Source organism: Lepisosteus platostomus, chromosome 5, assembly GCF_059453375.1.
Source record: "Lepisosteus platostomus isolate fLepPlt1 chromosome 5, fLepPlt1.hap1, whole genome shotgun sequence".
NCBI classification, from domain to species: domain Eukaryota; kingdom Metazoa; phylum Chordata; class Actinopteri; order Semionotiformes; family Lepisosteidae; genus Lepisosteus; species Lepisosteus platostomus.
In genome coordinates this window covers 2166149-2194104 of record NC_142615.1, presented here as the reverse complement: position 1 = coordinate 2194104, position 27956 = coordinate 2166149, and the positions used below count along the sequence as shown (strand labels likewise).

General features: G+C 60.3%; 1 protein-coding gene and 1 long non-coding RNA gene across 7 annotated transcripts; both read left to right on the top strand.

The window, feature by feature from the left end:
• Window positions 1–4: 4 nt before the first annotated feature.
• prrc2a (proline-rich coiled-coil 2A) lies at window positions 5–27860 on the top strand. Of its 6 annotated transcripts, none has more exons than XM_088631096.1 (17): window positions 5–642; window positions 4738–4913; window positions 5880–6057; window positions 6162–6327; window positions 7678–7754; window positions 8200–8351; window positions 11985–12208; window positions 12999–13081; window positions 13170–13312; window positions 15594–15699; window positions 16880–17042; window positions 17400–17513; window positions 18959–19535; window positions 20899–21089; window positions 21918–22233; window positions 22321–22525; window positions 24111–27860. In XM_088631096.1, exons 2-17 carry the CDS (start codon window positions 4799–4801, stop codon window positions 26890–26892), a joined length of 5592 nt encoding a protein of 1863 aa, XP_088487222.1. In that variant the 5' UTR covers window positions 5–642; window positions 4738–4798; the 3' UTR covers window positions 26893–27860. The 6 variants fall into 6 exon arrangements, with proteins under 6 accessions (XP_088487222.1, XP_088487228.1, XP_088487227.1 ...); XM_088631102.1 differs by having other exon boundaries at window positions 6–642; window positions 6162–6258; window positions 7678–7753; window positions 8208–8351; XM_088631101.1 differs by having other exon boundaries at window positions 6–642; window positions 6162–6258.
• Window positions 17522–18949, top strand: LOC148662414 (uncharacterized). Its single transcript, XR_015936304.1, has 3 exons — window positions 17522–17756; window positions 17810–18364; window positions 18725–18949. It is a non-coding gene; the product is annotated as an uncharacterized LOC148662414 (long non-coding RNA).
• Window positions 27861–27956: the final 96 nt, after the last annotated feature.

Here is a 27956-nt window from a genome sequence, read left to right as displayed (position 1 = left end):
GCCGTTGGCGGCTCTCCTGTGCTGACGGACCCCGTCTCTCTGCTCCGAGCGCCGGTTTTTATTTTCACCCCGTTTTTTTTCTCCCCGTTCCCCCGCAGTTCGGGAAAAGGGGGTTGTCTTTTCACCTCTGTCCCCCCACCCCCCTTTTCCCTCATTCCGCGAACGCGAGTCGTTTTTATTTAAAAAGAAAGAAGTGGGTTTTTCTCCTCAGGAGGAGGAGGGTTTGAAAAGGCGAGCGAGTGAGGAGGAGGAGGAGACGAAGAAACGGCCTCTCTCTCCCCCCCTGCCGGAGGTGGAAACAAAAAAAATTAAAAGAGCGAGAGAGAGAGAGGGAAAAAAAAAAGTCCGGCTTGGTTTTTTTTTTTGTATGATTTCTTTCGTTCCGCGAGGTGGTTTTCGGACGGGCGGCCGGGCTCTCGGCGGCAGTATTAGCAGTATTAGTGATATTCTCCTCATTCTGGTCATTATTATTATTATTAATATCATCATCGTCTGAAGGAAGAGAGGCGAGGAGCCGCATCCAGCCCCGAGGACAGCAGCGGGACCCGCGGTCTCTCTCTCTCTCTCTCTTCCCCCCTCAGCCCGACTCTCCCTCTCGCCCCGCCGGAGGCCGGACCCACGCAGAGCCCGGGACGAGGCCAGGTGGGTGCTGCGGGGTGTGTGTGTGTGCGTGGGTGTGGGGGCCGGTGAGGGGGTCTCCGCGCCTGCTGCCCGGCTGTGTTCCGATGACAGGCCCGGGGATGGATGGATGGAGAGATGGAGGCAGGCAGGCAGGGAGGGTGCGGGGGGGTCTCTCTCTCTCTCACTCTTTTGGGGGTGCGGGGTGAGAGAGAGAGGGATGGAGGGGTTGAGGATGAGGGGAAGCGAGGGATCGTCTCCTCTTTCTCTCCCCTCTCTCCTCTCTCTCCGCTGCGGCCGGTTGGTTGGTTGTTGTTGCTGCTGTAGCGCCGCCATCTTGTCGCGACCCGGTGGGGGTTTCGTGTCGCCGACATGCGAGGCCGGTGGTGGTGGTGGTGGGGCTGGTGGTGTTGGGGGTACTGGGAGGGGGGTTACTCGTGAGAGGGGGTGGGGGGGAGGATGGTCACCCCCTCTCTTTCTCTCTCTCCCTCTCTCTCCCCTCTCCGGCCGGTTTGCTGCTGCGGCTGAGCCGCCATGTTGTCGCGACCCAAGCCGGTGTGTGTGTGTGTGTGTTTTTTTGGGGGGTGTCATGTCGCCGACAGACGCGCGGATGGAGATGGGGTATCGGGTGACGAGTCACCCCCTCTTTGCCCTGTCCTCCTTCTCCTTTTCCGGGGTGTCGATCGCCCTGTCCGGACTGGAGGGGGCCCCCTGGTTATGAAACAGCAGCCCTACTGACCCCCCTCCTCCTCCTCCTCCTCCTCCTCTCTCTCCTCCCGGGCCGGGATGGGGTCGGAACCGGGCCGGATCCTGCTCGCCAGTGGCCGGTGGGCATCATTCACAGTGATCGGGAGGAGGAGGGGGTGACGGCCGTGGGGAGAGGCAGGGAGGAAGGATAGGCCGGCCGGTTCGGTCCAGTCCCGGTTCGGTGTGGTATTTACCAGGGGGTGACCCCTCCCCCCCCCCCCGTGTGGGGCTGCGGGGGTGCAGTGTGTGTGTTAGTGAGAGTGTGATCCTATTTGCGCGGCGAGAAACAGGTGCGTGTAGCTCTCTCTCTCTCTGCCGTGCGGTGTCGTTATATAACCGAACCGGTACCGGTGCCGGCGGAGGATAGACGGGTTGGTGTGGGATGTGTGGGATGTGTGCGATCGTGCGTTTGTTTTATTTGTTTGTTGTTGTTTTTTTATTTGTAATGGCGAACCTACCGGAACCCACCCAGCCGCTCTCCCTCCTTGGCTGGGTCCGGCCCGGCCCGCGGCTCGACCCCCCCCCGTGACCGTGATCGCAGCGTGGCGGCTGTGATTTGTGTGTTGCTGTGTGGGTTTGTGTTGGGTTCGGTTGTTGCGACAGGCTCAGGGGTTGGTAGAGTTGTTGATGGTGGGGAAGGCGGCTGCAGCCGGAGTAGGCCTCATGCGAAGCACCGGCCTTTCCTGCGTCCTCTCCCCGGCTGCGGGGGGGGGGGGGGGCAGGGGGTCAGCGGGCCTGCTCTCGACCCGCGTCCCCTCTCTCGGTGGGGGTGGTGTTTTTCGTCTCTCCTCGGCCCGTGTGTGTGTGACCGGTGTCTCTCCAGGCCTGGGGTTGGGTAGCGTGGGAGAAAGTGGCGCAGCGGGCCGGACATGGCGCTCGAAGGAGCTCTTGGACATTTACTGAATACAGTGTGACCTGTCTTCTGTCCCAGCCTGAGGAGCAGTGAGCCTGCCTGTCAATAATAATAATACAGTGTGTGATCTCCTGTCCCAGCCTGAGGAACAGACAGTGAGCCTGTCTCTCAATAATAATAATACAGTGTGTGATCTCCTGTCCCAGCCTGAGGAACAGACAGTGAGTCTGTCTCTCAATAATAATAATACAGTGTGTGATCTCCTGTCCCAGCCCGAGGAACAGACAGTGAGCCTGCCTGTCAATAATAATAATACAGTGTGTGATCTCCTGTCCCAGCCCGAGGAACAGACAGTGAGCCTGTCTCTCAATAATAATAATACAGTGTGTGATCTCCTGTCCCAGCCTGAGGAACAGACAGTGAGCCTGTCTCTCAATAATAATAATACAGTGTGTGATCTCCTGTCCCAGCCTGAGGAACAGACAGTGAGCCCGTCTCTCAATAATAATAATACAGTGTGTGATCTCCTGTCCCAGCCTGAGGAACAGACAGTGAGTCTCTCAATAATAATAATACAGTGTGTGATCTCCTGTCCCAGCCTGAGGAACAGACAGTGAGCCCGTCTTTCAATAATAATAATACAGTGTGTGATCTCCTGTCCCAGCCTGAGGAACAGACAGTGAGCCTGCCTGTCAATAATAATAATACAGTGTGTGATCTCCTGTCCCAGCCTGAGGAACAGACAGTGAGCCTGCCTGTCAATAATAATAATACAGTGTGTGATCTCCTGTCCCAGCCTGAGGAACAGTGAGTCTGTCTCTCAATAATAATAATACAGTGTGTGATCTCCTGTCCCAGCCTGAGGAACAGACAGTGAGCCTGTCTCTCAATAATAATAATACAGTGTGTGATCTCCTGTCCCAGCCTGGGGAACAGACAGTGAGCCTGTCTCTCAATAATAATAATACAGTGTGTGATCTCCTGTCCCAGCCTGAGGAGCAGTGAGCCTGCCTGTCAATAATAATAATACAGTGTGTGATCTCCTGTCCCAGCCTGAGGAACAGACAGGGAGCCTGTCTCTCAATAATAATAATACAGTGTGTGATCTCCTGTCCCAGCCCGAGGAACAGACAGTGAGCCTGTCTCTCAATAATAATAATAATACAGTGTGTGATCTCCTGTCCCAGCCTGAGGAACAGACAGTGAGCCCGTCTCTCAATAATAATAATACAGTGTGTGATCTCCTGTCCCAGCCTGAGGAACAGACAGGGAGCCTGTCTCTCAATAATAATAATACAGTGTGTGATCTCCTGTCCCAGCCTGAGGAACAGACAGTGAGCCCGTCTCTCACTAATAATAATACAGTGTGTGATCTCCTGTCCCAGCCTGAGGAACAGACAGTGAGCTTTTGTCTCAATAATACAGTATGGTATTTTGTCTCTGTCTGTCTGTAGTGTCTGTAAATGCCCAATACTGTGTTTGCATTGTAAATGCCTTTAAATGTTGTGCAAATTGCGTCTGCATTGGCATCGGTCCTGCCAGTAGAGATCTGAATTTGAATTTGCTGAGACTTTGTCATCTCTGCTGGGGCTGCAGGTGAAGAGTTCATGTGATGGCCCATCTGCAGGCTCAGGGTGTGAGAAAGGGGGGGACTTCAGACACTCAGGGCAGCCTTTCCTTTTGAGGGCGCCGTCTGTTGTGTGGTTAGGGGCGAGGCCTTCGTCAGGGAGCAGAGCACTGATTCCGAGATTCAGCATTGAGCACAGCAGCTGAATCCTCACAGAGAAATAAGCTGTAAGAATTCGTTGGGTCTCTTTCTGGTCCGGGGCGGTTTGGCCTCTCTCAGGTTCCCCCATGACCCCACTGGTGCAGCATTTTCTCTCTCTTCTCCGGGATCTGAGTGCAGTGGGGCTGTGAGTCTTTGTTTTGACAGACACAGCTGGGTGAGCTCCTCCAGTCAGGACAGGAGGCTCTTCTGTACACAGAGGGGGGCGGGGGTGGGGAACAGGCTGCCCAGCCCTGTGGTTGAAGCCGATACCCTGCCTTCTCTCCAGACACAGCTGGGTGAGCTCCTCCAGTCAGGACAGGAGGCTCTTCTGTACACAGAGGGGGGTGGGGGTGGGGAACAGGCTGCCCAGCCCTGTGGTTGAAGCCTATTACTAGAGAGTGAGTGTGAGTGGACTGTGTGTGTATTTGTGTAGTGTCTGGAGAGTGTGTGTAGTTACAGGAGTGTGTGCGTGAGGGTGTTTTTTTATCTGTGTGTAGTTACAGGAGTGTGTGTGTGTGTAGTTACAGGAGTGTATGTGTGTGACCAGTGTGTGTGTGTGTAGTTCCAGGAGTGTGTACACACACCAGCGAGCGTGTCAGTGGTCCACTCCTGTCCGACGAGCCCTCCTGCTGCTGCTGCCCTGGGGACGGACCTCTCTCCTCCCTGGGGTGGGGTGGGCTGGAGGGGCGCGCTTGCTTCTCAATCCAGCGGGCTTAACATCCCCCCCCCCGTCTCTCTCTCTCTCGCGCAGACAGAGGCAGAGTTCCCTGGTGGTCTCAGGCCTTCACCGTACTCAATGACCCTCCAGCGCGATGACAGAGCGGTCTGGGCAAACAGCAAAGGGGAAGGATGGCAAAACCAAGTACTCGTCCCTCAACCTGTTTGACACGTACAAGGGCAAGACTCTAGAGACCCAGAAACCCATCGGTGAGCACCCCCCCTCTCTCTCTCTCAGTGCAGTGTTCATGTACTGGAGTGTCCAGTCAGTGTGTCTGTATGAACCCCTCTCTCTCTCAGTGCAGTGTTCATGTACTGGAGTGTCCAGTCAGGGTGTCTGTGTGAACCCCCCTCTCTCAGTGCAGTGTTCATGTACTGGAGTGTCCAGTCAGTGTGTCTGTATGGACCCCTCTCTTTCTCAGTGCAGTGTTCATGTACTGGAGTGTCCAGTCAGTGTGTGTGTATGAACCCCTCTCTCTCTCAGTGCAGTGTTCATGTACTGGAGTGTCCAGTCAGTGTGTCTGTATGAACCCCTCTCTCTCTCAGTGCAGTGTTCATGTCCTGGAGTGTCCAGTCAGTGTGTCTGTATGAACCCCTCTCTCTCTCAGTGCAGTGTTCATGTACTGGAGTGTCCAGTCAGTGTGTGTGTATGAACCCCTCTCTCTCTCAGTGCAGTGTTCATGTACTGGAGTGTCCAGTCAGTGTGTGTGTATGAACCCCTCTCTCTCTCAGTGCAGTGTTCATGTACTGGAGTGTCCAGTCAGTGTGTGTGTATGAACCCCTCTCTCTCTCAGTGCAGTGTTCATGTACTGGAGTGTCCAGTCAGTGTGTGTGTGTGAACCCCTCTCTCTCTCAGTGCAGTGTTCATGTACTGGAGTGTCCAGTCAGGGTGTCTGTGTGAACCCCTCTCTCTCTCAGTGCAGTGTTCGTGTACTGGAGTGTCCAGTCAGTGTGTCTGTATGAACCCCTCTCTCTCTCTCAGTGCAGTGTTCATGTACTGGAGTGTCCAGTCAGTGTGTCTGTGTGAACCCCTCTCTCTCTCAGTGCAGTGTTCATGTACTGGAGTGTCCAGTCAGTGTGTCTGTATGAACCCCTCTCTCTCTCAGTGCAGTGTTCATGTACTGGAGTGTCCAGTCAGGGTGTCGGTGTGAACCCCTCTCTCTCTCTGCGCCCCAGTTCCCCCCCGTCATGGCCTGCAGAGTCTTGGTAAAGTTGCCTCAGCCCGGCGCATGCCCCCCCCGGCCAACCTGCCCAGTCTGAAAGCCGAGAACAAAGGGAACGACCCCAACGTCTCGCTGGTGCCCAAAGACGGATCAGGATGGGCGAGCAAGCCGGAATCTGCCGACCCAAAGAGGTGAGCCCGGCGCCCCGGCCCGCCCCGCCCCGTCCCGGCCCGCGGGGAGCCCCCGTGACCCCCGACGCGCCCCCCTGACCCGCCTGTGCCGTCTCTGTCCGCAGTACCGATGCGTCGCCAGCTCCCCCGCCGGAGTCGCAGCCGCCTGCGGCTTCACCGACGCCTGTAGCGACCCAGCAGAAGCCACCCCCGCCCCCAGAGGTACGGTCTCGCCGCCGTGTGTACCCCAGAGGTACAGTAGTACACCACCCCCACCCCCCGCCCCCAGAGGTACGGTCTCGCCGCCGTGTGTACCCCAGAGGTACAGTAGTACACCACCCTCTGCTCTGTACCCCAGAGGTACAGTAACACCGCCCTCTACCCCACACACACACCGCCCTGTACCCCAGAGGTCCAGTAACACCGCCCTCTACCCCACACACACACACACACACACACCGCCCTGTACCCCAGAGGTCCAGTAACACCGCCCTCTACCCCACACACACACCGCCCTGTACCCCAGAGGTCCAGTAACACCGCCCTGTACCCCAGAGGTCCAGTAACACCGCCCTGTACCCCAGAGGTCCAGTAACACCGCCCTGTACCCCAGAGGTCCAGTAACACCGCCCTCGACCCCACACACACACGCCGCCCTGTACCCCAGAGGTACAGTAACGCCGCCCTGTACCCCAGAGGTACAGTAACACCGCCCTGTACCCCAGAGGTCCAGTAACACCGCCCTCGACCCCACACACACACCGCCCTGTACCCCAGAGGTACAGTAACAACGCCCTCTACCCCACACACACACCGCCCTGTACCCCAGAGGTACAGTAACACCGCCCTCGACCCCACACACACACCGCCCTGTACCCCAGAGGTCCAGTAACACCGCCCTCTACCCCACACACACACCGCCCTGTACCCCAGAGGTACAGTAACACCGCCCTCGACCCCACACACACACCGCCCTGTACCCTGGAGGTACAGTAACACGCCCTGTACCCTAGAGGTCCAGTAACACCGCCCTCTACCCCACACACACACGCCGCCCTGTACCACCCCACACACACACCGCCCTGTACCCCAGAGGTCCAGTAACACCGCCCTCTACCCCACACACACACCACCCTGTACCCTAGAGGTACAGTAACACCGCCCTCGACCCCACACACACACACCGCCCTGTACCCCAGAGGTCCAGTAACACCGCCCTCTACCCCACACACACACACACACTGCCCTGTACCCCAGAGGTACAGTAACACCGCCCTCGACCCCACACACACACCGCCCTGTACCCCAGAGGTACAGTAACACCGCCCTCGACCCCCCACACACACTGCCCTGTACCCCAGAGGTCCAGTAACACCGCCCTGTACCCCAGAGGTCCAGTAACACCGCCCTCTACCCCACACACACACACACACCGCCCTGTACCCCAGAGGTCCAGTAACACCGCCCTCTACCCCACACACACACACCGCCCTGTACCCCAGAGGTCCAGTAACACCGCCCTCGACCCCACACACACACCACCCTGTACCCTGGAGGTACAGTAACACCGCCCTGTACCCTGGAGGTACAGTAACACCGCCCTGTACCCCAGCCCCCTGACTGCGCCCCTGTGTGTTCCAGGCCCCGGCTGCAGCCCTGGCAGGAGGGGGAAGGTCCTGGGCTCAGGCCAGTGTTACACCTGGAGCTCAAGGAGATGGTGAGTGGAGCCCCGCCTCGCCGTCATCTTGCTGGGGCAGAGTCTGTGTCTGTGTCCCTCGCTCTCTCCCCCAGTCTGCCCGTGTCCCTCGCTCTCTCCCCCAGTCTGCCCGTGTCCCTCGCTCTCTCCCCCAGTCTGCCCGTGTCCCTCGCTCTCTCCCCCAGTCTGCCCGTGTCCCTCTCTCCCTCAGAGTCTGCCCGTGTCCCTCTCTCTCTCCCAGTCTGCCCGTGTCCCTCTCTCTGTCTGAGGGGGTGCCCGTCTGTCCCTCTCTCTGAGTCTGCCTGTGTCCCTCTCTCTGTCTGAGGGGGTGCCCGTCTGTCCCTCTCTCCGAGTCTGCCTGTGTCCCTCTCTCTGTCTGAGGGGGTGCCCGTCTGTCCCTCTCTCCGAGTCTGCCTGTGTCCCTCTCTCTGTCTGAGGGGGTGCCCGTCTCTCTCTCCCTCTCTCGGCCCGGCAGGTGGAAAGGCATCAAGCCGACCGTCGCCATTCTCTCGCGAGGAATTTCCCACCCTGCAGGCGGCTGGAGACCAGGACAGAGCTGGCAGAGAACGGGACACTACAGATCAGTGGTATGGGCCCGGACCAAGCCTCCGCCCCCAGAGTGAGTCCCCCGTCCGCCTCCGTCAGCTCCAGCTCGGTTCAAGAGGCTCACTGTTCCTCAGGCTGGGACAGGAGATCACACACTGTATTATTATTATTGAGAGACAGGCTCACTGTCTGTTCCTCAGGCTGGGACAGGAGATCACACACTGTATTATTATTATTGAGAGACAGGCTCACTGTTCCTCAGGCTGGGACAGGAGATCACACACTGTATTATTATTATTGAGAGACAGGCTCACTGTCTGCTCCTCAGGCTGGGACAGGAGATCACACACTGTATTATTATTATTGAGAGACAGGCTCACTGTCTGTTCCTCAGGCTGGGACAGGAGATCACACACTGTATTATTATTATTGAGAGACAGGCTCACTGTCTGTTCCTCAGGCTGGGACAGGAGATCACACACTGTATTATTATTATTGAGAGACAGGCTCACTGTCTGTTCCTCAGGCTGGGACAGGAGATCACACACTGTATTATTATTATTGAGAGACAGACTCACTGTCTGTTCCTCAGGCTGGGACAGGAGATCACACACTGTATTATTATTATTGAGAGACAGGCTCACTGTTCCTCAGGCTGGGACAGGAGATCACACACTGTATTATTATTATTGAGAGACAGACTCACTGTCTGTTCCTCAGGCTGGGACAGGAGATCACACACTGTATTATTATTATTGAGAGACAGGCTCACTGTTCCTCAGGCTGGGACAGGAGATCACACACTGTATTATTATTATTGAGAGACAGGCTCACTGTCTGTTCCTCAGGCTGGGACAGGAGATCACACACTGTATTATTATTATTGAGAGACAGGCTCACTGTCTGTTCCTCAGGCTGGGACAGGAGATCACACACTGTATTATTATTATTGAGAGACAGGCTCACTGTTCCTCAGGCTGGGACAGGAGATCACACACTGTATTATTATTATTGAGAGACAGACTCACTGTTCCTCAGGCTGGGACAGGAGATCACACACTGTATTATTATTATTGAGAGACAGGCTCACTGTCTGTTCCTCAGGCTGGGACAGGAGATCACACACTGTATTATTATTATTGAGAGACAGGCTCACTGTCTGTTCCCCAGGCTGGGACAGGAGATCACACACTGTATTATTATTATTGAGAGACAGACTCACTGTTCCTCAGGCTGGGACAGGAGATCACACACTGTATTATTATTATTGAGAGACAGGCTCACTGTCTGTTCCTCAGGTTGGGACAGGAGATCACACACTGTATTATTATTATTGAGAGACAGGCTCACTGTCTGCTCCTCAGGCTGGGACAGGAGATCACACACTGTATTATTATTATTGAGAGACAGACTCACTGTCTGTTCCTCAGGCTGGGACAGGAGATCACACACTGTATTATTATTATTGAGAGACAGGCTCACTGTCTGTTCCTCAGGCTGGGACAGGAGATCACACACTGTATTATTATTATTGAGAGACAGGCTCACTGTCTGTTCCTCAGCCTGGGACAGGAGATCACACACTGTATTATTATTATTGAGAGACAGGCTCACTGTCTGTTCCTCAGGCTGGGACAGGAGATCACACACTGTATTATTATTATTGAGAGACAGGCTCACTGTCTGTTCCTCAGGCTGGGACAGGAGATCACACACTGTATTATTATTATTGAGAGACAGGCTCACTGTCTGTTCCTCAGGCTGGGACAGGAGATCACACACTGTATTATTATTATTGAGAGACAGGCTCACTGTCTGTTCCTCGGGCTGGGACAGGAGATCACACACTGTATTATTATTATTGAGAGACAGACTCACTGTCTGTTCCTCAGGCTGGGACAGGAGATCACACACTGTATTATTATTATTGAGAGACGGGCTCACTGTCTGTTCCTCAGGCTGGGACAGGAGATCACACACTGTATTATTATTATTGAGAGACGGGCTCACTGTCTGTTCCTCAGGCTGGGACAGGAGATCACGCACTGTATTATTATTATTGAGAGACGGGCTCACTGTCTGTTCCTCAGGCTGGGACAGGAGATCACACACTTTATTATTATTATTGAGAGACAGGCTCACTGTTCCTCAGGCTGGGACAGGAGATCACACACTGTATTATTATTATTATTGAGAGACAGGCTCACTGTTCCTCAGGCTGGGACAGGAGATCACACACTGTATTATTATTATTGAGAGACAGGCTCACTGTCTGTTCCTCAGGCTGGGACAGGAGATCACACACTGTATTATTATTATTGAGAGACAGACTCACTGTCTGCTCCTCAGGCTGGGACAGGAGATCACACACTGTATTATTATTATTGAGAGACGGGCTCACTGTCTGTTCCTCAGGCTGGGACAGGAGATCACACACTGTATTATTATTATTGAGAGACAGGCTCACTGTCTGTTCCTCAGGCTGTGACAGGAGATCACACACTGTATTATTATTATTGAGAGACAGGCTCACTGTCTGTTCCTCAGGCTGGGACAGGAGACCACACACTGTATTATTATTATTGAGAGACGGGCTCACTGTCTGTTCCTCAGGCTGGGACAGGAGATCACACACTGTATTATTATTATTGAGAGACAGGCTCACTGTCTGTTCCTCAGGGTGGGACAGGAGATCACACACTGTATTATTATTATTGAGAGACGGGCTCACTGTCTGTTCCTCAGGCTGGGACAGGAGATCACACACTGTATTATTATTATTGAGAGACAGGCTCACTGTCTGTTCCTCAGGCTGGGACAGGAGATCACACACTGTATTATTATTATTGAGAGACAGGCTCACTGTTCCTCAGGCTGGGACAGGAGATCACACACTGTATTATTATTATTGAGAGACAGGCTCACTGTCTGTTCCTCAGGCTGGGACAGGAGATCACACACTGTATTATTATTATTGAGAGACAGGCTCACTGTCTGTTCCTCAGGCTGGGACAGGAGATCACACACTGTATTATTATTATTGAGAGACAGGCTCACTGTCTGTTCCTCAGGCTGGGACAGGAGATCACACACTGTATTATTATTATTGAGAGACAGGCTCACTGTCTGTTCCTCAGGCTGGGACAGGAGATCACACACTGTATTATTATTATTGAGAGACAGGCTCACTGTCTGTTCCTCAGGCTGGGACAGGAGATCACACACTGTATTATTATTATTGAGAGACAGGCTCACTGTCTTCCTCAGGCTGGGACAGGAGATCACACACTGTATTATTATTATTGAGAGACAGGCTCACTGTCTGTTCCTCAGGCTGGGACAGGAGATCACACACTGTATTATTATTATTGAGAGACAGGCTCACTGTCTGTTCCTCAGGCTGGGACAGGAGATCACACACTGTATTATTATTATTGAGAGACAGGCTCACTGTCTGTTCCTCAGGCTGGGACAGGAGATCACACACTGTATTATTATTATTGAGAGACAGGCTCACTGTCTGTTCCTCAGGCTGGGACAGGAGATCACACACTGGGCTGCCAGTTCAGTAGGGTTGGGCCCTGTTGTGATTGTGGCAGCTGTGGGAGTTCTGGGCTGAGCCGTGTCGATCCGGGGAAGTGCGTCTGGCGGTGCCGTCGGTGTCCAGTGTGGTCACTCCCCCTCTTGCCCTCTCTGTCTCTCTCAGATGTGACCAGTTGGCGGGAGGGTGGGGGCCGTGCTCTCAACGCCGCGGCCCTGCCCGGGGAGGGGGGGCAGGAGGGGGGCCAGGAGGGGGCCCCCCCCTCGGCTGCACAGCCGCCGCCGGCGCAACACCCCCCTAGGAACCCCCCCGCCAGCGGCGCGCTGCCCCTCCCCCAGCCGGCCGTGCCGCCGCAGTTCCCGGCCTACCGCGGGATGATGCCTCCGTTCGTAAGTGAACTGTTCTCTGCCTGCCTGTCTCTGTGTGTGTGTGTGTGTCTGCCTGTCTGTCTGTCTCTGTGTGTGTGTGTGTGTCTGCCTGTCTGTCTGTCTCTGTGTGTGTGTGTGTGTCTGCCTGTCTGTCTGTCTCTGTGTGTGTGTGTGTGTCTGCCTGTCTGTCTGTCTCTGTGTGTGTGTGTGTGTCTGCCTGTCTGTCTGTCTCTGTGTGTGTGTGTGTGTCTGCCTGTCTGTCTGTCTCTGTGTGTGTGTGTCTGCCTGTCTGTCTGTCTCTGTGTGTGTGTGTGTGTGTCTGCCTGTCTGTCTGTCTCTGTGTGTGTGTGTCTGCCTGTCTGTCTGTCTGTCTCTGTGTGTGTGTGTCTGCCTGTCTGTCTGTCTCTGTGTGTGTGTGTGTCTCTGTCTGCCTGTCTGTCTGTCTCTGTGTGTGTGTGTCTGCCTGTCTGTCTCTGTGTGTGTGTGTGTGTGTGTCTGCCTGTCTGTCTCTGTGTGTGTGTCTGCCTGTCTGTCTCTGTGTGTGTGTCTGCCTGTCTGCCTGTCTGCCTGTCTGCCTGTCTGCCTGTCTGCCTGTCTGCCTGTCTGCCTGTCTCTGTCTCTGTCTCTGTGTCTGTCTCTGTGTGTGTGTGTGTGTCTGCCTGTCTTGTCTCTGTGTGTGTGTGTGTCTGCCTGTCTTGTCTCTGTGTGTGTGTGTGTGTGTGTGTGTGTGTCTGCCTGTCTTGTCTCTGTGTGTCTCTGTCTGTCTGTAACAGCTGGTATTTAACCCCTCTCTCCCCCCTTCTCCTTGCAGATGTACCCCCCGTACCTGCCGTTCCCCCCGCCCTACGGCCCCCAGGGGCCCTACAGGTACCCCACGCCCGCTGAAGCCCCCAGGTGAGAACGGGCCGCCCCTGATGTTGTGGCTCCGGGTCACACTGCCCGTGCTGCTGTGCTAACCTCCCTCTCCCCCCCCCCCCCGCAGGTTCTCCCGGGGCCAGGGCGGCGGCGGCCCCTGCCCCCAGCCCGGGCGGGGGGCGGAGGCGGTGAAGCGTCCGTCCATCCTCAAGCAGGACGACCTCAAGGAGCTGGACGAGCTGGACCACGACGGGGACGAGGGCTGGGCCGGTAGGTGCCCCCCACTTCCGCCTCGACTCCCTGACCCCCCTCCCCGCGGCCCCCGGCTGAGCTCCTGTCCGCTGGTCCCCATCAGCTGCCCCATCAGCTGCCCCTGGGGTCAGAGGATACCTGCTCAGGTCGATGCAGTTACAGTCGATGCCTCAGTTAGGCGAGGAGATCATCACGGAAGCACAGCTCAGGCCCCCCAGGAAAGTTTTCCTGACGTTAATGATGAGGAACAGAGTGTGTTACCAGGAAAGAAGCTTAAGTTTCAGCAGCTCCGCAAGGCGGGGACGCTGTGCGTCTCCCAGGTGGGGTCACTGGTGCAGACTGATCGCTGTGCGTCTCCCAGGTGGGGTTACTGGTGCAGACTGATCGCTGTGCGTCTCCCAGGTGGGGTTACTGGTGCACAATGGTCGCTGTGCGTCTCCCAGGTGGGGTTACTGGTGCACAATGGTCGCTGTGCGTCTCCCAGGTGGGGTTACTGGTGCACAATGGTCGCTATGCGTCTCCCAGGTGGGGTTACTGGTGCACAATGGTCGCTGTGCGTCTCCCAGGTGAGGTTACTGGTGCAGACTGATCGCTGTGCGTCTCCCAGGTGGGGTTACTGGTGCACAATGGTCGCTGTGCGTCTCCCAGGTGGGGTTACTGGTGCACAATGGTTGCTGTGCGTCTCCCAGGTGGGGTTACTGGTGCAGACTGGTCGCTGTGCGTCTCCTAGGTGGGGTCACTGGTGCAGGAGAATCGCTGTGCGTCTCCCAGGTGGGGTCAGTGGTGCAGGAGAATCGCTGTGTGTCTCCCAGGTGGGGTCAGTGGTGCGGGAGAATCGCTGTGCGTCTCCCAGGTGGGGTCAGTGGTGCGGGAGAATCGCTGTGCGTCTCCCAGGTGGGGTCAGTGGTGCGGGAGAATCGCTGTGCGTCTCCCAGGTGGGGTCAGTGGTGCGGGAGAATCGCTGTGTGTCTCCCAGGTGGGGTCAGTGGTGCGGGAGAATCGCTGTGCGTCTCCCAGGTGGGGTCAGTGGTGCGGGAGAATCGCTGTGTGTCTCCCAGGTGGGGTCAGTGGTGCAGGAGAATCGCCGTGCGTCTCCCAGGTGGGGTCAGTGGTGCGGGAGAATCGCTGTGCGTCTCCCAGGTGGGGTTACTGGTGCAGAACGATCGCTGTGCGTCTCCCAGGTGGGGTCACTGGTGCAGACTGATCGCTGTGTGTCTCCCAGGTGGGGTCACTGGTGCAGACTGATCTCTGTGCGTCTCCGAGGTGGGGTTAGTGGTGCAGGAGAATCGCTGTGCGTCTCCCAGGTGGGGACAGTGGTGCAAACTGATCGCTGAGCGTCTCCCAGGTGGGGTCACTGGGGCAGAATGATCGCCGAGAGTCTCCCAGGTGGGGTCACTGGTGCAGGAGGATCGCTGTGCTTCTCCCATGTGGGGTTACTGTTGCAGACTGATCGCTGTGCGTCTCCCAGGTGGGGTTACTGGTGCAGAACGATCGCTGTGCGTCTCCCAGGTGGGGTTACTGTTGCAGACTGATCTCTGTGTGTCTCCCAGGTGGGGTCACTGGTGCAGACTGATCGCTGTGTGTCTCCCAGGTGGGGTCACTGGTGCAGACTGATCGCTGTGCGTCTCCCAGGTGGGGTTAGTGGTGCAGGAGAATCGCTGTGCGTCTCCCAGGTGGGGTCACTGGTGCAGACTGATCTCTGTGCGTCTCCCAGGTGGGGTCAGTGGTGTAGGAGAATCGCTGTGCGTCTCCCAGGTGGGGTCAGTGGTGCAAACTGATCGCTTACCGTCTCCCAGGTGGGGTCACTGGGGCAGAATGATCGCTGTGCGTCTCCCAGGTGGGGTTAGTGGGGCAGGAGGATCGCTGTGCGTCTCCCAGGTGGGGTCAGTGGTGCAAACTGATCGCTGAGCGTCTCCCAGGTGGGGTCACTGGGGCAGACTGATCGCTGTGCGTCTCCCAGGTGGGGTTAGTGGGGCAGGAGGATCGCTGTGCGTCTCCCAGGTGGGGTCACTGGTGCAGACTGATCTCTGTGCGTCTCCCAGGTGGGGTCAGTGGTGCAGGAGAATCGCTGTGCGTCTCCCAGGTGGGGTCACTGGTGCAGGAGAATGGCTGTTATTTTCAGTGAGTCCCCCTCAGCGTGTCAGGCGCTTGAGAGTTACGCGGCCGTTTTCCAGCCCTGTAGCTGTCTCCGTACTGCTGGCGTATTCGGGGGCGCGATCGCGGGGCGGGCATCTCGGGGGGGGGCTGGCGGCTGTCGGGAGGCGCGAGAGCTGACCCGAGCGCGGCTCTGTCCCCTCAGGCGCCCACGAGGAGATCGACTACTCCGCCAAGCTGAAGTTCAGCGACGACGAGGGGGACGAGGAGCCCGAGGAGGGCAAGGCCGACGGCCAGAAGAACTGCACCTGGTGAGGGGGGGGAGGGGGGAGAGTGTGACGGGGAGGGGGGTTGGAGTTAGAGGAGGAGGGAGGGAGAGAGACAGACAGGGGGAGGGGGAGTTAGAGTGGGAGGCGGGGTGGGGTTGTTAGTGGGAGGAGAGGGGTTAGGGTGTGAAGAGGGAGGGAGGAGAGGGGAGGGGTTAAGGTGTGGAGAGGGGCTAGAGGGAGGGGTTAGGGTGTGAAGAGGGAGGGGTTAGAGGGAGGGGTTAGAGGGAGGGGTTAGGGTGTGTAGAGGGAGGGGTTAGGGTGTGAAGAGGGAGGGGAGGGGTTAGAGGGAGGGGTTAGGGTGTGAAGAGGGAGGGGAGGGGTTAGAGGGAGGGGTTAGGGTGTGAAGAGGGAGGGGAGGGGTTAGAGGGAGGGGTTAGGGTGTGAAGAGGGAGGGGAGGGGTTAGAGGGAGGGGTTAGGGTGTGAAGAGGGAGGGGTTAGGGTGTGAAGAGGGAGGGGTTAGGGTGTGAAGAGGGAGGGGTTAGGGTGTGAAGAGGGAGGGGAGGGGTTAGAGGGAGGGGTTAGGGTGTGGAGAGGGGTTAGAGGAGGGGTTAGGGTGTGAAGAGGGAGGGGAGGGGTTAGAGGAGGGGTTAGGGTGTGAAGAGGGAGGGGAGGGGTTAGAGGAGGGGTTAGGGTGTGAAGAGGGAGGGGAGGGGTTAGAGGAGGGGTTAGGGTGTGAAGAGGGAGGGGAGGGGTTAGAGGAGGGGTTAGGGTGTGAAGAGGGAGGGGTTAGGGTGTGAAGAGGGAGGGGAGGGGTTAGAGGGAGGGGTTAGGGTGTGAAGAGGGAGGGGGAGGGGTTAGAGGGAGGGGTTAGGGTGTGAAGAGGGAGGGGAGGGGTTAGAGGGAGGGGTTAGGGTGTGAAGAGGGAGGGGGAGGGGTTAGAGGGAGGGGTTAGGGTGTGAAGAGGGAGGGGTAAGAGGGAGGGAGGAGAGGGGTTAGGGTGTGAAGAGGGAGGGAGGGGTTAGGGTGTGAAGAGGGGTTAGAGGGAGGGGTTAGAATGGGGGGTGGGGTTAGGGAGTGAGGGGAGAGGTTGTTAGAGGGTGGAGAGGGGTTAGATGAGGGGAGGAGGAGGAGTGTCGAGGGGGGGAGAATGGGAGAGTCACAGACACTGGTGGGCTGGGATGTCCAAGCTGTCCCTGACCCCTGACCCCTCTCCCCCTGCAGGGATTCCCAGGAGCAGCGGCCTCAGAACGGCACCCGGCCGCGGGGCTCGGACAGCGGCGGGGACACCCGGCGCACCCCGCCCTCCGAGGAGCCCCCCCCCAGCAAGACGGCCTGGGCCGAGGACGGGGGAGGCGGCTGGGGCCCGGGCGGCAACAGCTACCAGGTACGGGCGGCGCTGTACCCCCCTCTCTGCACACTGCACCCCGTCTTCCTTGTATCCTGTCTCTTCTGCCCCCCTCTCCCCCAGCAGTGCCCAGCGGGTATCTATCTCACCTCGCAACGTGTTTCTTCACCCGGCTCCGTGTTGGGATGTTTTTGGGGTGCGCTGCCTCGTCTGTATCGGGGCTCCACAGCAGTAAATAATTAACCGAAACGTGACGCTTTCGTTTGAGTCGGGTCCCGGCCCTTGTGCGTCCCAGGGGCGTCGTCTCGGAGGAATAGCGTCCTCCAGCCCCCTCCTGCGGGGTACCCCGCTCCCCGGCGCCCTGTAACTCTCTGTCTCTGCCCCCCCCCCCCCCAGGGTCGGCGGCCGGCGGCCCCCGGCACCCGCGAGCAGAGCGCTACGCCCCCGCCCGCTCCGCCGGGGCCCCTGATGGGCCAGGGCCCCTGCGGCTACTACAGGCAGGCCCCGCAGGTCAGGGGTCAGGGGTCAGGGGAGGGGCTGAGTGGGTGTGTGTGATCTGGGAGGTGTGTGTGTGTGTGTGATCATGTGTTGTAGGGGGTTGGTGTGTGTGATCTGGGAGGTGTGTGTGATTGGAGGAGGCAGGGGTGTGTTATTGTGAGTGGGTGTGTGTGTTTCGAGGTGTGTGTGATTGGAGGAGGCAGGGGTGTGTTATTGTGAGTGGGTGTGTGTGTTTCGAGGTGTGTGATCTGGGAGGTGTGTGTGATTGGAGGAGACGGGTGTGTTATTGTGAGTGTGTGTGTTTTGAGGTGTGTGTGATTGGAGGAGGCAGGGGTGTGTTATTGTGAGTGGGTGTGTGTGTTTCGAGGTGTGTGATCTGGGAGGTGTGTGTGATTGGAGGAGACGGGTGTGTTATTGTGAGTGTGTGTGTTTTGAGGTGTGTGTGATTGGAGGAGGCAGGGGTGTGTTATTGTGAGTGGGTGTGTGTGTTTCGAGGTGTGTGATCTGGGAGGTGTGTGTGATTGGAGGAGACGGGTGTGTTATTGTGAGTGTGTGTGTTTTGAGGTGTGTGTGATTGGAGGAGGCAGGGGTGTGTTATTGTGAGTGGGTGTGTGTGTTTCGAGGTGTGTGATCATGTGTTGTAGGGGGTGGGTGTGTGTGATGGAGAGAGGGTGTGTGTGTGATCATGTGTCGTAGGGGGTTGGTGTGTGTGATTGAAGGAGGGAGGTGTGTTATTGAGTGGGTGTGTGTGTTTCGAGGTGTGTGATTGGAGGAGGCAGGGGTGTGTTATTGTGAGAGGGTGTGTGTGTTTCGAGGTGTGTGATTGAAGGAGGGAGGTGTGTGTGTGTGATTGGAGGAGGGAGGTGTGTGTGATTGGAGGAGGGAGGTGTGTGTGATTGGAGGAGGGAGGTGTGTGTGATTGGAGGAGGGAGGTGTGTGTGTGTGATCTGGGAGGTGTGTGTGTGTGATCTGGGAGGTGTGTGTGTGTGATCTGGGAGGTGTGTGTGTGTGATCTGGGAGGTGTGTGTGATTGAAGGAGGGAGGTGTGTGTGTGTGATCTGGGAGGTGTGTGTGATTGAAGGAGGGAGGTGTGTGTGTGTGATCTGGGAGGTGTGTGTGATTGAAGGAGGGAGGTGTGTGTGTGTGATCTGGGAGGTGTGTGTGATTGAAGGAGGGAGGTGTGTGTGTGTGATCTGGGAGGTGTGTGTGATTGAAGGAGGGAGGTGTGTGTGTGTGTGATCTGGGAGGTGTGTGTGATTGAAGGAGGGAGGTGTGTGTGTGTGATCTGGGAGGTGTGTGTGTGTGATTGGAGGAGGGAGGTGTGTGTGTGTGATTGGAGGAGGGAGGTGTGTGTGTGTGTGTGATCTGGGGGGGGTGTGTGTGTGATCTGGGGGGTCACTGTGTGTCTGCTCATGGCAGGACAGACTCCTCACTCTCTCACCTTGCCTCCCCCCCAGCCCGGCCCGCCGCCCCCCCAGAAGCCCCCGCCCCCGGCGGCGGGGCCCCCCCCGGGCCCACAGCAGCCGCAGCCGCAGCCGGCGCCGGCGCCCCCCCCCGCGGCGGGCCCGGCGGAGGACGAGGACGAGACGTGGCGGCAGCGGCGCAAGCAGTCGTCGTCGGAGATCTCGGCGGCGGTGGAGCGCGCGCGGCGGCGGCGCGAGGAGGAGGAGCGGCGCATGCAGGAGGCGCGGCGCGTGGCCTGCGCCGAGAAGCTCAAGCGGCTGGACGAGAAGGAGAAGCTGCAGCAGCAGCAGCAGCAGCACCAGCAGGGCGGCGCCAGAGCGCAGCAGCCGACGACGACGACGCCCTCCGTCACCGCCGCCGCCCCGGCCCCTGCGCCGCCCCCCTCCCCCCCCTCCCCCTCCTCCTCCTCCTCCTCGGGGGCGCCCGGCCCCCCCCAGCCGCCCTCGGCCGCGGCCGCCAGCCAGCCGCCCTCCCCCGGGGCAGAAACTGAGGAGCAGCAGCAGCAGCACAGCGGCGGCGGGGGCAACAGGCAGAGAGCAGGGAGCAACAGCAGCTACGACTCCAACACTGGTGAGACACCCCTCTCTCTCTGTGTGTATGAACCCCTCTCTCTCAGTGCAGTGTTCATGTACTGGAGTGTCCAGTCAGTGTGTCTGTGTGAACCCCTCTCTCTCTCAGTGCAGTGTTCATGTACTGGAGTGTCCAGTCAGTGTGTGTGTATGAACCCCTCTCTCTCTCAGTGCAGTGTTCATGTACTGGAGTGTCCAGTCAGTGTGTCTGTATGAACCCCTCTCTCTCTCAGTGCAGTGTTCATGTACTGGAGTGTCCAGTCAGTGTGTGTGTATGAACCCCTCTCTCTCTCAGTGCAGTGTTCATGTACTGGAGTGTCCAGTCAGTGTGTGTGTATGAACCCCTCTCTCTCTCAGTGCAGTGTTCATGTACTGGAGTGTCCAGTCAGTGTGTCTGTGTGAACCCCTCTCTCTCTCAGTGCAGTGTTCATGTACTGGAGTGTCCAGTCAGTGTGTCTGTGTGAACCCCTCTCTCTCTCAGTGCAGTGTTCATGTACTGGAGTGTCCAGTCAGTGTGTGTGTATGAACCCCTCTCTCTCTCAGTGCAGTGTTCATGTACTGGAGTGTCCAGTCAGTGTGTGTGTATGAACCCCTCTCTCTCTCAGTGCAGTGTTCATGTACTGGAGTGTCCAGTCAGTGTGTGTGTATGAACCCCTCTCTCTCTCAGTGCAGTGTTCATGTACTGGAGTGTCCAGTCAGTGTGTCTGTGTGAACCCCTCTCTCTCTCAGTGCAGTGTTCATGTACTGGAGTGTCCAGTCAGTGTGTGTGTATGAACCCCTCTCTCTCTCAGTGCAGTGTTCATGTACTGGAGTGTCCAGTCAGTGTGTCTGTATGAACCCCTCTCTCTCTCAGTGCAGTGTTCATGTACTGGAGTGTCCAGTCAGTATGTCTGTGTGAACCCCTCTCTCTCTCAGTGCAGTGTTCATGTCCTGGAGTGTCCAGTCAGTGTGTGTGTATGAACCCCTCTCTCTCTCAGTGCAGTGTTCATGTCCTGGAGTGTCCAGTCAGTGTGTGTGTGTATGAACCCCTCTCTCTCTCAGTGCAGTGTTCATGTACTGGAGTGTCCAGTCAGTGTGTCTGTGTGAACCCCTCTCTCTCTCAGTGCAGTGTTCATGTACTGGAGTGTCCAGTCAGTGTGTCTGTGTGAACCCCTCTCTCTCTCAGTGCAGTGTTCATGTACTGGAGTGTCCAGTCAGTGTGTCTGTATGAACCCCTCTCTCTCTCTCAGTGCAGTGTTCATGTACTGGAGTGTCCAGTCAGTGTGTCTGTATGAACCCCTGTCTCTCTCAGTGCAGTGTTCATGTACTGGAGTGTCCAGTCAGTGTGTCTGTATGAACCCCTCTCTCTCTCTCTCTCTCTCCAGAGTCCCAGCAGGGCGCCCTGTCCTCCGTGCAGGCCGATGCCGGCGAGGTGAAGGACGAGGGGTTCGGGGTCAGGGCTGCGGAGGGGTCGAAGGTGGAGCCCCTGGGGTCAGGAGGTCGGCAGCCCCCGCCCTCGCAGGGCTTCTCCAAGTTCCAGAAGTCGCTGCCGCCCCGTTTCCAGAGGCAGCAGCAGGTGAGCTCGAACCCCGGACCCCCTCGGCCGGCGGCTCTCTTCTGTGCGTTCATCACCAGTGGGTACTGGCCGAATTCGGCCCTGCTCCCGCTGCCAGGTGTGTTTCTGTGGGGCGTTTGTCCCATTGAGTGCGCTCCTGGTCTGCGAGGGGACCCCACACTTCACTGCTGACGGGGCAGTGGGTGGGATTACGCCGTCAGATATTTGGAGCCAGGTTCTTGTTAATAATAATAATAATAATTAATAATTGCTTACACTTATTGCGTAGGAAGCCCTGTGCCCTGACTGCCAGCTCCAGACCCCAGACGAGCCGATACAGGCCCGCGGTGGCCAGTGTGTGTGGCGGGGAGTGTGCTCCAGTGTGTCGTTGTTGTGTGTGGAGTGGTACTTGTTTCCCCGAGGTCTGGCTGTGTTCTGGAAAACCATGACTAACCTCTCTCCCCTTTCGCCTCTCTCTTCTCTCCCTCTCTGTCTCTCTCTCCTCTCTCCTCTCCCCTTTCGCCTCTCTCTTCTCTCCCTCTCTGTCTCTTTCCTCTCCCCTCTCCCCTCTCCCCTTTCGCCTCTCTCCTCTCTCCCTCTCTGTCTCTCTCCTCTCTCCTCTCCCCTCTCCCCTTTCGCCTCTCTCTTCTCTCTCCCTCTCTGTCTCTCTCTCCTCTCCCCTCTCCCCTTTCGCCTCTGTCTCTCTCTCCTCTCCCCTTTCGCCTCTCTCCTCTCTCTCCTCTCCCCCCTCTCTCTCCCCTCTCTCCTCTCTCCCCTCTCCCGTCTCTGTCCCCTCTCCCGTCCCCTCTCCCCTCTTCTCTCTGTCTCTGTCTTCTCTCTGTCTCTCAGGAGCAGCTCTTGAAACAGCAGCAGTGGCAGCAGCAGCAGCAGCAGCAGCAGCAGCAGCAGCACAGCCAGGTGGCCCAGAGCCAGCTGACCCCCCCCGGCCCCTCCCCGGGGCCCCTGCCCCCGCAGGGCGCCCCCAAGCAGCAGCAGCAGCAGCAGCCGCCGCCGCCCCCCATGTACCCCCCCGGCTCCATCGGCCGCCCGCCGCCCCTGCCCTTCGACCCCCGCTGGATGATGATGACGTCCTACATGGACCCCCGCATGATGCAGGGCCGCCCGCCCCCCCTGGACTACTACCCTCCCAGCATGCACCCCTCAGGTGAGCACCCCCCCCCACCCCCGGTGGCGCTCGCTGTTACCCCTGCGTGTTCGTATTCACCCCCCACCCCCCCCTCTGTCTCTCCAGGCTTGATGGGGCGAGAGCGTTCCGACAGCGGGGGGTCGGCCTCGGACCCCTTCGACAGGCACCCCTCCCTGCTGCGCGACCGGGGGACGCCCCCCATGGACCCCAAGCTGGCCTGGGGCCCCGACGTGTTCGGGCCCCCGCAGGAGGGCCGGCCCCTGGGGTCCCCCCTGAGGCAGAAGCACGAGGAGGATGACAAAGGTCCCAGGTGAGGGGGAGGGGGCAGAGAAGGGGATGATGGGAGGAGGAGGGGGGGGGATACACTGCTAGTGGGAGGAGAGAGGGGCATGATGGGAAGAGAGCAGGAGGACTACAGTGCTTGTGGGGAGGGAGAGGGGCATGATGGGAAGAGAGTAGGAGGGCTACACTGCTTGTGGGGAGGGAGAAGGGCATGATGGGAGTAGAAGAGGAGTGGGTGATACAGTGATTGTGGGGAGGGAGGGGGGCATGATGGGAAGAGAGCAGGAGGACTACAGTGCTTGTGGGGAGGGAGAGGGGCATGATGGGAAGAGAGCGAGAGGGCTACAGTGCTAGTGGGAAGGGAGAGGGGCATGATGGGAAGAGAAGAGGAGTGAGTGATACACTGCTTCTGGGAAGGGAGAGGGGCATGATGGGAGGAGAGCAGGAGGACTACAGTGCTAGTGGGGAGGGAGAGGGGCATGATGGGAGGAGAGCAGGAGGACTACAGTGCTAGTGGGAAGGGAGAGGGGCATGATGGGAGGAGAGCAGGAGGACTACAGTGCTTGTGGGGAGGGAGAAGGGCATGATGGGAGTAGAAGAGGAGTGAGTGATACACTGCTTGTAGGGAGGGAGAGGGGCATGATGGGAGGAGAGCAGGAGGACTACAGTGCTAGTGGGAAGGGAGAGGGGCATGATGGGAGGAGAGCAGGAGGACTACAGTGCTAGTGGGAAGGGAGAGGGGCATGATGGGAGGAGAGCAGGAGGACTACAGTGCTTGTGGGGAGGGAGAAGGGCATGATGGGAGGAGAAGAGGAGTGAGTGATACACTGCTTGTGGGGAGGGAGAGGGGCATGATGGGAGGAGAGCAGGAGGACTACAGTGCTAGTGGGAAGGGAGAGGGGCATGATGGGAGGAGAAGAGGAGTGAGTGATACACTGCTTGTAGGGAGGGAGAGGGGCATGATGGGAGGAGAGCAGGAGGACTACAGTGCTAGTGGGAAGGGAGAGGGGCATGATGGGAGGAGAAGAGGAGTGAGTGATACACTGCTTGTAGGGAGGGAGAGGGGCATGATGGGAGGAGAAGAGGAGTGAGTGATACACTGCTTGTAGGGCGGGAGAGGGGCATGATGGGAGGAGAGCAGGAGGACTACAGTGCTTGTGGGGAGGGAGAGGGGCATGATGGGAGGAGAGCAGGAGGACTACAGTGCTTGTGGGGAGGGAGAGGGGCATGATGGGAGGAGAGCAGGAGGACTACAGTGCTTGTGGGGAGGGAGAGGGGCATGATGGGAGGAGAGCAGGAGGACTACAGTGCTTGTGGGGAGGGAGAGGGGCATGATGGGAGGAGAGCAGGAGGACTACAGTGCTTGTGGGGAGGGAGAGGGGCATGATGGGAGGAGAGCAGGAGGACTACAGTGCTTGTGGGGAGGGAGAGGGGCATGATGGGAGGAGAGCAGGAGGACTACAGTGCTTGTGGGGAGGGAGAGGGGCATGATGGGAGGAGAGCAGGAGGACTACAGTGCTTGTGGGGAGGGAGAGGGGCATGATGGGAGGAGAGCAGGAGGACTACAGCGCTGGCAGAAACAGTAGACATGGCGTCTCTCTGGTTCCTCACAGGAGCGACACCCCTCCGGTGCGCCTGAGGGACGGGGGACCCCTGCAGCAGCAGCAGCAGCAGCCGCCGCCGGCAGCGCCCCAGAGCGCGGGCCCCCCCGCCCACACCCCGCCCCCCCACCACCCCGCCCACCCGCAGCCCTACCTGGGCGGCGGCCGGGGCTTCCCGCCCTTCCCCGAGAACGGGGCGCGGGGCCCCCCGCAGCGGGGAGGGGGGGGCGGGGCGGCGCACCGCTTCGGCCCCGGCGACGAGCCCCCCCGGGGGGCCCCGCCGGCGACCTGGGGCTCCGGCGGCCTCCCCCACCCCCACCCCCACCCCCACGCGGGGCACTACGGGCACGACCGGAACGGGCGCCCCGCCCCCGACCCCCCCCCCGCCCACCTTCCCCACCTCCACCATCATCCTCCTCAGCCGGCGGCCCCCCACCTCGTCTCCCAGCAGCACCCCCGCAAGGCGGAGAACGGCAGGGACCCCGGGAAGAAGCCGGGCCCCTCCGCCGCCGCCGCCGCCCCGTCCTCCTCCTCCTCCTCCTCCTCCTCGTCCTCCTCTTCCTCGGCGGCCAGAGACGACAAGGCCCCCCCCCAGCAGCAGCAGCAGCAGCAGCAGCGTCACGAGGACGCGGGGGGCGGCGGCAGGAAGCAGGACAAGGCGGCGCCCGCCCGGGCCTCCCCCCCCGCCCCCGCTCCCCACAAGCCCCAGCGCGGCGGCGGGGGGGGCCGGGAGCACAAGACCGAGACGCACTGGGGGCCCCGCCCCGGCGGGCGCAGGGGGGGCGGCGGCGAGGACGCGGAGAGGGCGCCCCCCCCCCAGCAGCAGCAGCAGGGCCGGCGGGCGGGCCCCATCAAGAGGCCCATCCTGAAGGAGCCGAAGAGGGAGGGGCCCGCGGAGGGCGAGCCGAGGCCCGAGGACCCCCAGGCCAAGCCGGCGGCGGCGGCGGCGGGGGGGGGCGGCGGCGACCCCCTCCCGGGCAAGGACGAGCCCCCCCACCCCGCCCCCCGCCCCAAGAACGGCGCCAAGGAGAAGGAGCGGCCGGGCAAGGCGCCCCGAGACGGAGGGGAGACGGGGTACCCCGCCTCCCGCCGGGAGAGGGAGAGGGAGAGGGAGCGCCCCTACGAGCAGGCGGGCTCCTACCACCCCGCCCGGGGCAGCCGGGCCTCCCGGGGCAGGAGCGGGGAGTTCTACGGGCGCGGGCGGGGGTACCGGGGCGGCTACGGCGCGGGCGGGGGGGGCCGGGGCCGGGCCGGGGGCAGGGGCGGCGCGTACCCCCCCGGCGGGCCGGAGCCCGGCTCGCACAAGGCCGAGGGAGGAGGAGGGGGAGGAGGCAGGCCCCACCCGGGCCGCGCCCGCAACCGCAGCGAGACCAGGAGCGAGGGCTCGGAGTACGAGGAGGTGCCCAAGCGCCGGCGGCAGAGGGGCTCGGAGACGGGCAGCGAGAGCGCGGCCAGCGACCCGGCGCAGTCGGACAAGGAGGACCGCAGGCCCCGGGGGGGGGCGGGGCCGGCCGACGGCACTCGCGCCGCCGCCGCAGCCGCCAGCAACAGCACCAACAGCAGCGCCGGCCCCGCCGGCCGGGCGCCCCAGGGCAGGGTGTTCACCCCCCGCGGCGTCCCGTCACGCAGGGGCCGGGGGGGAGGAGGAGGAGGAGGAGGAGGAGGGGGCGGATACAGGGGGGGCGCCCCCGGAAGCCGACAGGCCTCTTCCTCCTCCGCATCTCAGGCCGGCGGCTGGCCCTCCAAGTCTTCGTCTTCGTCGTCGTCGGCGTCGAAGAAGCAGCAGCAGCAGCAGCAGGGGGGCCCGTCCGCCCCGCCGCTGAAGGAGGACAAGGGCGAGAGGCGGGAGAAACAGGCCGAGCCGCCGCCTAGCCAGAACCCCGGCCAGGGCCCGGGCCCGCACCAGAACCAGAGCCAGAACCCGGCGCCGGCGGCGGCGTCCGCCCCCCAGCCGCCCGCCCCGCCGAGCCTGGACAACGGGGAGGGGGCTCCCGCTCCCGCGGCTGCCCCGCCCGCCACCGCCACCGCCCCGCCGCCGGCCGCCGGCTTCCCCGCCCGGCCCTTCGACAGGCCCCCGCGCCGGCGCCGCCACGGCCGGGCCCAGCACCAGCAGGACAAGCCCCCGCGCTTCCGGCGCCTGCGGCAGGAGCGCGAGAACGCGGCCCGCATGAACGGCGCCGCGGCCGGGCCTCCCCACAATCCTCCTCCGCCGGCGCCGCCGCCGCCGCAGGAGAAGGCCGAGACGCCGGCGACCGCGCCCGGCGCCGCCAACAACGGCCACGGCCACCTCAACAGCCACCACTACCCGCCCCCCCACCACGGGCACCCCCACCGCGAGCCCGCGGGCACCAAGTCCCCCGACCTGTCCAACCAGAACTCGGACCAGGCCAACGAGGAGTGGGAGACGGCGTCGGAGAGCAGCGACTTCGCCGAGCACCGCGAGCGGGAGGCGGGGGGGGGAGGAGGGGGAGGGGGCCGGGCGTTCCACCCTAACCCCCACCACCACCACCCCCACCACCATCACCACCCCGCGGGGGGCGGCCGGGCCGGCGGGGGGGACCCCTCGGCCAAGGACGCGGCGGCGAAGCGCAGCTTCTCCAGCCAGCGGCCCGGCATGGAGCGGCAGAGCCGCAGGGGGGCTCCCGGGGGCGGGGGAGGAGGAGGAGGGGGGGGAGGAAGAGGCCCCCGAGGGACAGCCGGAGGCCCCGGCGGCGGTAGCCGCGGAGACAAGCGTAGCAACGGCGGCGGGGGCGGCGCGCCAAACAACTGGCCCCCGTCGCGCAGCAGGAAGTAGGGCCGGCCGGATCGACGGGTCCCCCTTCCGAGGGCTGTGAACCCCGAGGGGGAGATCGGGGTGAGGGGGGTGCGAGTGCCCCCCCCCGCCCCCAGCCTCTGTACTCACGCCCTCGCCCCCCCACCGCCCCCTAGTGTCCGTGTTGTCGAACCCTCAGCCGTCTCGTCTCGCTCCCCGTCGCCCCTTCTCTGCGGTCTCCCCGAGTTTTAAGGAGTTACTCCTCCACCCCCCCAACTCACATTCCTCGCCCCCCCGCGGACTGCGCCCCGCTCGGCCCCCGGAGCCGGGGCGTCCCCCGAGCTCCCCCGTCTGGCTCGAGAGGAGAACGACAGGGGGAGAGCTCGGGGGAGTGGGTGGGTGGGTGGGGGTGGGGGGGTCTACTCTGGCTGCGTGTCTGTTGGTTCAGCGGGGGGGGGGTCGCCGGGCCAGACCGCAGAAACGGCTCCCGTCCCAGAGTTCCCTCCCGACGCTCGCGAGACCGGGCTCTCTGCCGAGAGAGGGGGGTTCTCCCGAGGCTCGGGTGGGTTTTGGGTTTGTTCAACGGCGGGATTTTGAGATAGTCTGGCCAGCCTGGGGGGCACTGGGGAGGAGGGGGGGGGTGAGTCATCGAGTCCGCCACACGGGGAAGGACGGCCGTGCCCTCGTCTGTGGGGCGTGGCGAGAGGGGGCCGTGGGCTAGAGAACTGCCCCCGCCCCTCCCTTCCCCCGCCAGTGGGGGGCGGTGGCGCGGTCAAGCAGGTCCGCGACACACACACACTCTCTCTCGCGCACACACACACACACGCGCGCACTCTGAAGTGCGTTCCTGCCCCCCCCGCCCCCAGCCTGCATTCCTCTCCCCTCCATGCAGAGTCACTGTTATTTTTATCACGTTCAAGGGAGCAATGTATGAGCAGAGAAGTGTCTTATTATAATAATAATAATAAAAAAGAAAGTTAAATAAAAAAAAATCTTGTTTTAATGGAAAACCTGCTTCCTCTGTGGTGGTTTTTTTCTCCTCCTCCTCCTCCTCTTCCCGGTCCCCGATCCCGTGCGAGTTATCGTTTCCGTTAAAGGCGGAAGAG

What these genes read in the sequence shown, in the direction of transcription:
- prrc2a (XM_088631096.1), top strand. Translation starts at nt 4,799, where the DNA reads ATGACAGAGCGGTCTGGGCAAACAGCAAAGGGGAAGGATGGCAAAACC. An exon ending in CCCACCCCCCGCCCCCAGAG is followed by an intron (nt 6,328 to 7,677) that starts GTACGGTCTCGC and finishes TGTGTGTTCCAG; the next exon opens with GCCCCGGCTGCAGCCCTGGC. An exon ending in ACGCCCGCTGAAGCCCCCAG is followed by an intron (nt 13,082 to 13,169) that starts GTGAGAACGGGC and finishes CCCCCCCCGCAG; the next exon opens with GTTCTCCCGGGGCCAGGGCG.